General features: G+C 42.2%; 1 protein-coding gene across 3 annotated transcripts in view; it reads right to left on the bottom strand.

The window, feature by feature from the left end:
* Window positions 1–3,713: 3,713 nt before the first annotated feature.
* LOC143787566 (dimethylaniline monooxygenase [N-oxide-forming] 2-like) overlaps window positions 3,714–12,098 on the bottom strand; it is a 78,961-nt gene continuing 70,576 nt past the window's right edge. For all 3 annotated transcript variants that reach the window (XM_077276425.1, XM_077276426.1, XM_077276424.1), the window contains 4 exons: window positions 10,782–10,978; window positions 7,461–7,816; window positions 6,302–6,374; window positions 3,714–4,639 (listed from right to left, as the gene is read on the bottom strand). In XM_077276425.1, the coding sequence (XP_077132540.1) occupies window positions 4,294–4,639; window positions 6,302–6,374; window positions 7,461–7,816; window positions 10,782–10,978 (972 nt within the window). In that variant the 3' untranslated portion in view covers window positions 3,714–4,293. The remainder of the gene's footprint in view (window positions 4,640–6,301; window positions 6,375–7,460; window positions 7,817–10,781; window positions 10,979–12,098) is intronic.

The raw sequence follows: 12,098 nt of genomic DNA, 5'->3' as shown, positions 1-12,098 counted from the left end.
CGCTGTACATCTCATTGGTTCCGGTACCGGCAGCTCTTGCTGAGCGATGAATATGCGCTCCACGCCTATGGGAGTGGAGACTCGTGCATATTCATTACCTTAATGAGTGGTGCCACGTGATCGCTCAGCTCAGGAAGAGCTGCAGGTGCTGGGACCATCGAGAAGGCGTGGAGGAGGGTTAGTCGTCTTCCGGAAGCCGGTGGTTGCAGCTGAAGCGGTCACTGTGTGCTATAAGAGAAATTAATATTAATTTCTCTTTAGCAACTGCACAGTTGAAGCCACAGCCGCCGGCTCCTGCCGCCGCTCCCCCTCCCCTGCCGGCTTTCTGGACAATGACTCTTATATAAGCGGAGGAGGAGTTAAATCTGCTGAGTGCAATGCGAGAAACTCGCTCAAGTCTCTCACATCAATACCTGGCACTGCCGCCGGCACTAGGGACCAAAATGTGCGGCTGCATGTATTTCTATGCAGCTGAATGCTCCTTTCCTGAGTGCTGGCGGCAGTGCCAGGTATTGATGCGAGATACTCATGTGAGTTTCTCGCTTTGCACTCCAAGTGTGACCCTGGCCTTACAGAAACTTCGTTACTTAGCTTTTAAAGGGGTTGCCTGGTCTAAAATGAAACTGCGTCGCTAGGATTTGCTGTTCTCTGCTCCAGGAACGGGGGTCAAGTATATGATATGCAACCCTTGGGCAGAACCAGTCTAGTACTGAGCAAGGTAACTCCCACTAGATGGGTTCTGACCGGAAGAATACATATAGCATACTTGTCTGTCCCAGACAAAGAGGACAATAATAAATCCTTGCTTTTCATTTTAGTCCAGACAACTCCTTTTAATAAGTCATTGAGTCATATGTGGACTACATGTATTTTTAGAACGTTTACATAGCGGAAATACAATACAAATGCATAGGTTTTTAGCTGTGAATTTTCCTAATCTTATTCAAGTATCTGATTTAACCCCCTCAGCCCTAAGCCTGTTTTTACTTTCATGACCATGCTATATTTAATCATTCTGACCAGTGACACTTTGAGGTAGCAACTCTGGAATGCTTCAACAGATCTCAATGATTCAGAGACTGCTTTTACCCCAGAACGTCCCTCATGACAGCATGACAAGAGGTAGTCCTACTTATCCTCTAGGATGAAAACACACAAGAGAGTAAAACCCCCCCTTCACCCCACCCTCAGTGTTTTTCCTGTCCCTAGCACTACCAAGCACATCAAGAGGAGCGTAGGAGCGCAAACAACTTACCTGAGGAGCTCAGTGGGGTTGAATTGGACTGGATCTCTTCCCTTCCTGCTGTCAAAAGGCTCAGAGGCTGATTCCTCACTGGGCGGGGGCCCCTCAGCCTGTTGGTGGAGCAGGACGGAGCCCCCAATTTCGCCACTTCCTTCTGCAGAGAACTAGAGGCATCTTCAGATGCACGGTGTACTGGGATTGACTTCTACACAAAACAGTGGAAGAAGCAGTGGTGTCACCTGCAGAAAGTATTCCTGGAGCCTGGGGTTCGGCCCACAAAGTCGGGTGCTTTGCTGCCATGTGCCTGATCATGCTGGTGGTGGTCAGGCATGTAATTTTGCTACCCCTGCTGATGTGGGCATGGCAGGTGCTGCAAATGGCCTGTTTGGGGTTATCGGCAGAGTCTTTGAAAAAATAACCAGACACAGGAAGATCTAACAGTTGGAACGGGAACTTCCCTCATGTTGGTGTTATGGGGAACGGATGCATGCCTTCTGTTTGTGGCCACCACACTGCCTCTTCCTGCCTGTTGGGGTGATATACCTCTTTCCCCATGTGTGCTGCTGTCCTCGCTCTGCATGTCCTCCTGCCAGGTTGGGTCAGTCACTGTCATCCACCACCTCCTCTTCCACATCTGCACCCTGCTCCTCCTCCTGACTTTCTGGCAATTGTCTCATCATCGTCCACCTCTTGTGACACTTTCCCACCATCGCCTTTGTGTGACCGTGGCTGTTCAAAACTTTGGGCATCGCTACATGCAATCTCATCTGGCCCCACTTCAAGTTGACCAGCTGAGAGTCCGGAATCTTGAAAGGGAAAACCAAACAGTTCTTCAGAGTGTCCAAGTGTGGGATCAGTTGTCTCAGGGCACTCGGCAGGTGGGAGGAAGGAGGATCAGGGTGAGGAATATCCGGTCCACACTCAAGGCTACTCAGACTTGACTGTGTGGAAGACGTGGTGGTGGCTAAGTGACTGGAAGCATTATCCGCTATCCAACCAACAACCTTTTCACACTACTCTGGCTTAAATAGTGGTGTGCTGCGGTTCCCTAGAAACTGGGACAGGAAGATCGAGCGCGAAGATGTGGGTCTTTGTTGTGGCCCATTTTCAGCTTGGCCACGGCCTCGTCCTCTGCATACACTATCACATACACTTCCCCGTCCCTTGCCTTGCCCATTTTAAATGGACTACTGCACTATTTCAAAAGCTCAACACAAATGTATTTGGAGGAGCTAAATTATATCTGATCAGTATGCCTGCAAAGCTATGGTTTTTCAAACACAGAAACACCAGGCCTCAGCTTGACGTAACAGACTGCATACATTTTTTTTTTTGCTTTTTGATGAATTTAAAAAAAAAATTGAACAAGGCTAGCACACAGAACTACATATTCCTGCGAAAATATGATTTTTCAAACACAAACACCAGGCCTCAGTCTGACATACAGTCTGCTATGTCAGACTGAGGCCTGGCGTTTGTGTTTGAAAAACCATATTTTCGCAGGAATGTGTAGCATAGTTCTGTGTGCTAGCCTTGTTCAATTTTTTTTAAAAATTCATCAAAAAGCAAAAAAAAAGTAATACAGTCTGCTATTACTTTTTTTTTTTTTTGTTGAATTTAAAAAAAAAAAAAAAAAAAAAAGAAAAAGAAAGTAGAACAAGGCTAGCACACAGAACTATGCTACGTACGCCTGCGGAACTATGATTTTTAAAACACAGATACACCAGGACACAGTCTGACATAACAGACTGTATACATTTTTTTTTTTTTTTTTTTTTGGGGGGGGGTTGGGTAATTTTTGAAAGGAAAAAAAAAAGCCACAGAAAACTGCAGCTAGGTATATAATAAATAAGCAGCAGACAGTAATGGAGCTTTTGGAGGTATGCAGTGAGAGCTATGTACTCACATACAGTGCCCGCATGCCTTGCACTGATGTGGATATGTGCACATAGACTCTCCTGCCTACCTAGCGCTGAAATCTCGGGACCCCCGAATTAGCCCTAAAAAGGACTGTTGGTTTCTCAGTTGTGGACTGGACAGTTGCAGACCTGTCACTAACTCTTAAAATGACGATTCTGACCCTATCTCAGCAGCAGCTCTCCCTACACAAGCCAAGTCTGGAGCAGAATGCGGTGAGCAGGACAGGGCTAGGTCTATTATAGACCTGATGACGCTGTAAAGAGCGCCTGAATGGCAGGGCGGAGACCAGCGCTCCCGCCGAATAATCCCGGAAATACTCTGTGCCCGCCGAGTGCACCGAGCATAGTGATACTCGGGTGAGTACCGAGTAGTGGCGAGCACATTCACTCGTTACTAGTCAAATATCAATAAAATGCTTTGTTTTATTCCATACTTTATGATCTTGGCTTACTATAATTTTCGTTCTTTGTGCAGATTATATAACATTGTGATCAGGTCACAGGGTAAGAAGACTACAAAAAAAAAACACAACATGAATAAAAGTACACAATTATATTGATAACAATAAATACAATTTTATTACATAATCAATTCAAGATATTTTACAACAAACAAAACATAGTTAAAATACTTGAAAATACACAACAGTGTAAAATTCTTGGTATCTGACCCTGATGCAGTAAAAGACACCTAATGTGGAGACAGAAGAAATATAAGGTGTATAACTATAAACACAGCAATGCACGAAAGTTCCTTACAGCAAATGAGAATACAAATATGATAAAAAATAATGCAACATGAAGCAAACAAAGATCCGAAGGGGAAAATGGAGACAAGTCAGATTATGCTATTTCTATATACAGTATGTATGTATTAGGTTTAGCAAGATAACCATGTGGGAATTGCGATTTCCACATGCATAAACCTTTTTTGGCCCAAAACCTGATCAGTCAATAAAACCTGGTGGAACAGAACAAATACAGATGTGACCAAAGCATATCATAACTACATGAATATTGGTGCAATTTAAAATCTTCCAAACAAAAATAATTTCCCCCCAAAATATGGCAGGATGGGAATAGCAGTGGATAACCTGATTTTCTGTTTAATTAATGTCATGTACTTTGTTATTAAGCCCTTAGGGTAACTGCTAGTAGTATGATGCCAAGGAAAAATATCCAAGGCAGAAAGGATATCCAGTGAGATTCTGGATTTTGTTTTATCACCCTTGTTTTTAGAGGCTTTTCTATTCGATGCCATTGGGTAAGAATTGCTTCACGGGCTCCAACCCATTTTCCTGGACCAGTCAGACGGAATTGGTAAGAATTACAGGGTCCAAAAACAACCTTCCATGCCAAAACTGGGTCTTTTAGAAACAACTTCCATATGTTTAGCTTCACTCCAATATCTGAGGCTAGATCATCCATGTATGAGATGTAATCTGTACGACGAAAGTTATTATCAGCCGTTGCAAACCTTATTATATAAAGAAAAATGACAATGAATTAAATAAGGTTTTGTACATCATCACATAAATATAAGTCCATCGTGTATGTAAAATGAATTCACTTTATATAAGAAAATGCTATTTGCAGTAGAATCCCTACAAGGACTGGGAAAAGGTATTTTTCAGAGAAAAATGTAGACCCCGATTCATCAAGACCAGCGTTAAAACTAGGCAACGGTGAAGTGCAAGATGCCTGATTCATTAGGAGGCTCATGCCTCATAGTGAATCAGGGGAGTCCAAGTGTCATGTGCCTCTCCACAAATCTTACTATAGTCGGGGACTAAGAACACCACCACTTGTCATGAATTTGACAAGCATTGGTCACTAAGTCTCATCTGTCATTTGTCAGGAGAATTCACACCAGTTGATTCCCAAAAGTTACTATCATTGTAATTTTTTATAAAAATGAGTAAGAAAATTGAAGATGGTTGGATACAGCATTTTGCATTGTTGCACCTGTAACTTCACAGCAAAGCAACAACCCCCAACCTCACACTGGCTATGGAGAAGGGAAATGACGCTGGTCGTTATGTGAGTGGGAAGGGTAAAAGAATAGTTTTTATTCTTTGAATGTGTATGTGGAGAGTGCCAGACGGAGGATATTATGACAAGATGGGGTCCAGTACGGGGGAGATTATTAGGAGATGGAGAACACTACTACAGAATGGGGACTAGGATTAGGGACATGACAGAAGGGAGGACCCACATCTCTTATAGGAAGCCTGTTAGCGCAAAATGACTGCAATCCAAGTACAGGTGCTTTGTTGATTGACAGATCTTGCTTTAAAAAGCCAGAGAAGGGCAGAGATGAATGGAAAACAAGTTGGTGGGAAGGTGCACTTATTAGTGATGAGCGAATATGCTCGTTACTCGAGATTTCCCGATCACGCTTGGGTGACCTCCGAGTATTTTTTAGTGCTCGGAGATTTAGTTTTCAGCGCCACAGCTGAATGATTTACATCTGTTAGCCAACTTGATTACATGTGGGGATTCCCTAGCAACCAGGCAACCCCCACATGTACTTATGCTGGCTAACAGATGTAAATCATTCAGATGCGGCGATGAAAAGTAAATCTCCAAACACTAAAAAATACTCAGAGGTCACCCGAGCGTGCTCGGGAAATCTCGAGTAACTAGTATATTCGCTCATCACTAGTACTTATATATGTTTGGCTACACCAAGGGTGCACAGAGTGCTTGTACTCAGTTTGAAAAGTCACTGTGTGTGAAGTGACTGCCTTTAATGAAATCAGGCGCGTCTTATTAGTGTTTTTCTTCTCTGTGCTCCTCAGCACAAGCCTTACTCCAGTCAGAGACCATTTTATGAGCGGGTGTCGCAACGCCCTGTTTTACCTCCACCAAAACTGCCGTGAAAACACCAGAAGGCTCAACATTTTTCTGTATCCTCATGTTGCACCCAAATTTTTCAACTTTTCAAAGTGTTTTACAACAGATCACTTTAATAAATCGGGACCTAAGTTTTTACCCTAAAATCTGACCTGGATCTTTTGCTGTAACTCACGCATTTTTATTGCAGATTGGCATGTTTAGACTATCACACGCAGTGGCAGATTACAGTATATGAATACAGCCTAAGGGTCTACAAATTGGGATCAGTCTTTAAACTTACCATTTCTTTCTAAGCCGTTCATCCTTTAGCATCTCATTTTTTATTCCCTCAGAGCTTGGAAGTTTGTGTAATCCTGAAAAACATAATTAGAAAATAATCACTAGTTTACACCAAAAGACAAAGTTTTGTTTATGATGGTATTTACTTCTATAAGGATTTAACTGGAATCTATCAGCAGGTTTTTCCTATGTCACCTCCTCAGCTCATTGCTGTAGTTTCAACACAATCAGTGTTTTATCAGCAGGAAATTATCACTGACAGACTTGGTATCGTGTGCCACGCAGTCTAACTAATCTGTGTAACCCCCCATTGTTTGGCAGCTCGTTGGTTAAGTGAAGTTTATACAGGAACCTGCCAATTAGGGTGTGGGTGGGATTATACAGGGTTCAGCAATCTGAACACTGCTATATCTACAGAAGAGAAAACATCAGCAATAAAGAATATTTGTGAGCTGAAATGGCTAAACCAAGAGGTAAATGTGTGTGAGTAGGGTCACAAATTCAACCTCAGCCTTGTTTATACCAAAATACAAAAAATCTTTATTGAATGTCTTATAAACCGGGCATAATGATATCAGTTACTCCACGCAATGAGCATAAACCTAATAAAAACAGGCGGGCAATGACACAACCATGGTGCGACCATACAGGCATGTCTTAAATAGGCTATGGAACACCATAATATACAAGTGACTAGATAAATATATCACATTTATGAAAGTCCTTAAACACAAATAAATGGTGAAAGAGGTATTTAAAAGACCAAAAGGATACCCAATACACTGGTGTGCAATTTGCACTGAATCAAATGCAAGCACAGGTGTAATCACACATAACGAATTTGGCTATAGTAACTCCATAATACGCCCTAGAGCACAGCCGGAGGTAACTATTACAGGAAAGAGCACCTATCAGGAAGTAGCCAATACTCATAAAAGATGAAAGGAAGTCCATTTACCCATTTTTAAGATGTCTGTATGTTGCGCCAAAGCCCCGACGTACGTTTTACTTTCGCTTCCTCGGGGGCAGAGAAAACATGAAATGCAACAAGCAGCCCAGTTTGTGATGAATCACTGGAATCAGTCTCTGGCCCTACATCAGGTTGCTCCCTGATTACATAGCAGCAACCTGCTGACAGATTTCCTATAAGAATTACTTACCCTTGAAAAGTTTAGTTGCCCATCGAGACTGAAGCTCAGCCACCACCATGGTTGGCCCAATAGGGAGGACGAATGAAATGAATGCTATTGTAGGCTTTTCAATCCCCAGCGGGATAATCTTTTTATAAAACGATCCTTTGGTTTCATCCTTTTTAACAATAGCTTCATCCAGAAAAGGGAAACTGTAGTCATAACCTGTGGCGAGCAAAACCACGTCAAGATTGTCCACAATAGATCCATCTGCAAAATGGACTGATGTCTCGGTGAACTTTGTCACATGTGGCTTGACCATGATTGAACCAGACAAAATGCGGCTTGGAAATTCTTCATTGACCAAAGGCTCTTTCCATGCAATTCTGCGATTAAATCAATACTAATGTGAGCAAGTTTAAATACAGGAACAGGAGAAAATTGTACAAAAATCAAGTACCGTATTTAGTAAAACAAACTGCAGTGTGTATATATCACATCAATAAAACCATCATATTTATAGGGTTCCCCTGAATACGTTAGTCACATTTCCTTCCTAAATCGCAACTGCTGTAATGCCCAGACTACAGCCAATTACTAGGCGTAGGGCTGAAGCCACTGTACATGCCAAGTGCCGCTCAGCACAGTGATTGTTTGCCGTCTTCACATGTGATGTTGTGACATCAACGCTGCAGTCCGTCAGCAAAGAGTTGCTTCAGCAGCAGATAATCATTGCTGGAGATGCAGAGAGCAAGTAACTCAGGTTTTATTTTTACCTTGGGCAAACCAATTGCCCATAGAAACATGTAAAATGAGAAAATCCTTTTAATTCTTGAAATTGTAAGCCCAAGTGAGAAGAGAGACAATTTATTCATTGTGCAATACTAAGGAGTATGATTGGTAGAATCTAGTGATGAGCGAGCGTGCTCTGATAAAGCGTTATCCAAGCATGCTTGGGTGTGATGGGAGTATTGCGGGGGCTTGAGTAATATGTTCGAGTCCCCACGGCTGCATGATTCTCAGCTGTTAAGACAGCTGCAACGGATTCAGGAATTGCCTTTTTGTTAGACAGCTGCAACACGTGCTGGGATTCCCTAACAGCTGAGAATCATGCAGCTGTGGAGACTCGAACATATTGCTCAAGCCCCCGCAATACTCCGATCACACCCAAGCATGCTCAGATAACGCTATATCAAAGCACGCTCGCTCATCATTAGTAGCAACCCCTAGCATCAGATAGTGTGTTAGATATGAAGTAATTCTATAAAATTATCTGCAGTTTATATTAAGTTCCACAATGCTGATTATCTTGAATTGCTGGAAATAATTTGACCTACATCTTAAATGAGATGTAGATAAAAAAAGCTAAATATAAGATTTACAGCGCCAGTTATCTTGGTTTCTAAAAATAGTCCCTCATTTGTTAGATGTTACTGCCGTCGGGACAAATTAGGATTTTATTTTTCTTCATATAGGTTTAAAATGTACATACAGTGTCCATAAAGTCATGGTGCACTTTTGACTAGTCACAGCATCCATTTATAGTTTACATTTTGGCGCCCTTTCTCTGGCCCAATCATATCAGACCTGTTCATAAGGAGACATAACAAGAACCAATCAAACAACACAAACTCATTTAAGCTGTTGCTGAGCCCCCAGTCAGATTAACCCTTTATAAACAGAACTCAGATTAACACACTGCCAGGTCTGTGACATCATGCAACCACAAGCTTACGCCAGCTGTGTGGTTTTCCATGCCAGTCGAGATGTGGACGGTGCAGAGGAAAGTTCAGTGTGTTCTGTGGCTCGCTAAATTCAAATCCGTGACCAAAGTGATACGTGAATATCGGCGTGTTTATAACGAAGCGCTACCACATAAGAATAACATTACTCTGTGGGATAAGCAGTTGAAGGAAACCAGCAGTTTGGTGGAGAAACCGCATTTTGGTAGGCAGTCAGTGATGAGTCTGTAGAGGCTATACGGGATAGCTACCTAAGGAGCCCTAACAAATATGTGCGTGCGTGTCCTCGACAATTACACCTAAGCAAAACTACAGTTCATAAGGTGTTAAAGAAACGTCTCTGTTTTACGGAATACAAATTGCGGCTGTTGCAGATATCAAATCGGCTTATAGACCCAAACGATGCGCGTTTGCTACAGATATGCTTCATGAGATCAACAATGATGCAAGATTTTTGCAGAAGATTGTGTTTAGCGATGAGGTGACCTTCCGTAAAACAGAGAATCACAGACATTATTCACTCTGTTACACCAGACGTTCTTACCCACGTGTGGCAAGAACTTCACTATCATTTGGATGTGTGTAGGGCAACAAATGGAGCCCACATCGACCTGCACTGAATAGGTATAAAACTGGGAGAGTTTTTCTTTTATTTGGAGCAGATTTCACATTTCTAGCATTTTTGTTGCTTTCCAGTGACTGGTCAAAAGTGCACCATGACTTTATGGACACACTGTATATATTTTCTCACTTCTTAATTGCGAGAAACATTATCTGTATTCACCTAAATATATATGTCATAGCCTTAAAATTATGGAAAATAAGTACAGAAAGTATGCACAGAATGAAAGTGACTTTCCACTTAGGTTTCTTTTTTCTTTATATGGGTTCAAAAACTAAGGCAGAAAGCTACTACCTGCCTGTTCTACCAATGCTGGCTGAGAGTGGCCATTGACTGCTCCTGCCAGCGATACAGCCACTCAAAATCAATACAGCAGCTCTTCCTCTTCTGGTCTGCACGTTCAATGGGGCGCGATTGCCATTTTCTTGCTGACAGCTGGCTACCTGTAGTTAGGCAGAGAGGAGACGGCTGTCAATCATCATCACACCCACTCAGCAGAGCAGAGTAGAAAAGAAGCCGCTGCTCTGTCGATGTAAAGCAAGTGGAAGCCACTGAATCGCTGGCAAGAGAAACCTGTGACCGCTCTATTGGCAAAGTTTGGCGCAGGGCACAATTGTCAGATAGGTCCTGCCAGCTTTTAAGCCCATAGTTAAAGAAAAAAAGTCTTGGATAAACCCTTTACTAAAACGGCAAGAGGAAGTTTGCACAATTACTGCATACAATCTTATTAATAGGTTCAATGTCATGGTATGCAGTAAGCTCCAATCCTTTTTCTACTGGGGATAAATATAATTGAATTAGGTTTATGCAAGAGGACTTAAATCTTTGCATTAGGAATTTTTCGTTTTAAGCACTATAAATATGAATTAAAAATGTAATTATAATTTTGAACCCATTATATAAAATTTACAAAAAGGTGTCAAGGGTTTCATATTCACAATATGAATGAAGTGTGCACATTCCACATCAGCATGTGCTTTCATTTACCCCTCTGGCTGTATGTTGTATAATTCATGGTTAAATTGATCATTCATGTATTTCTTTAACATCCATCGAGACACAGCTGCTGGCAGTATATTGTTGATCCAATTAGAGAAACGACATATGAATTCCAAATCAAAAGGTAGTCCTCCTTTTGCAAGTCGTTGTAAAACCCAAACTCCATGTCTGGAGCTAAGATATACCTGTGACCAATGAAAAAATGGACTCCTTTAAATAAAGATATGTTTAATAACAATACCTGTGGTTAATAATGCAATGTCAAATTCCCCATACTGCTCTATAAACTGACATTTTACAGATTATCACATCCTGTACAGTGGTGGTCAGTACTTGGGCCATCACTGATCAGAGGTTCACAGTGGAGCACAATTTGTACGGTAGTCATTTTCCAACTCCAGAGTCACTGGGTAAGGATGGAATCACAACAGCCATATGATGGTGACCCTCGGCTCCTGCTCTGCTGCGAGCATGAGCTGAATATCATACTACTGTGCTGCAATTCTCGCTTGTTGAAAATTTCCAATGAAAACCTAGTGTACTAATAGTTTGCGATTTGCACGCAAGTGTCTGATTTCATTCCTTCCATTCTGGGCGCTTGCAAAAGGATGAGAGAATAAAGTGTTGTATCACAGTGCAGCGCCATTTTGTTGGTGACTGCAATGTGATACTTAGATGTGGACAGTGTCACTGAAGTTGGCTGGCAGCGGCAATTTTTTTTAGTTGGTGCTACGCTACCCACTGTATCACACATGATTGGATTAGATACTTGGCTCTGCTCGGTCGGTGTAAAGCCTCATTCAGATGTTGCAGCATCACCGGTCTGAATGAGTCTTTAAACTTCGTAGAGGAGTCAGTGTTCAGAGCACAGCAGTGCGATTATTTTACCATTGTGCTCTCAACACTGCAGTGGAGACATCGGTGGTGAGCACAGGTCACGCAGCCTTACATTGTACTTCTAATGCAAGACTACTGACTTGTTCTTACTGCTGGAAGAAGTCATTGCCACAGCCCTGCTTTCACCAATCAGTGCAGGCCTGTAGAGGTAACTTCTTCCAGTAGTGAGACCAGCTTGGTATTCTGGCATTAGTAGTACAATGTCAGGCTGCCCAACGTATGCTCACTACGCTGCCCAATGATATGGCCCTTGGGCTTTTGTCACTGCTTATTTCTGAACACTACATGAGGGGTGAAGGGGAAATATACAGCTCTGGCAAAAATTAAGAGACCACCACGTCAAAACCCTGTCATGGGCAGCCCAATCTCCAGACATGAACCCTATTGAAAACCTCTGGAATGTAATCA

Source organism: Ranitomeya variabilis, chromosome 8 (genome assembly GCF_051348905.1).
Source record: "Ranitomeya variabilis isolate aRanVar5 chromosome 8, aRanVar5.hap1, whole genome shotgun sequence".
Lineage (NCBI taxonomy): Eukaryota > Metazoa > Chordata > Amphibia > Anura > Dendrobatidae > Ranitomeya > Ranitomeya variabilis.
This window is presented reverse-complemented; position numbering and strand designations above follow the sequence as displayed.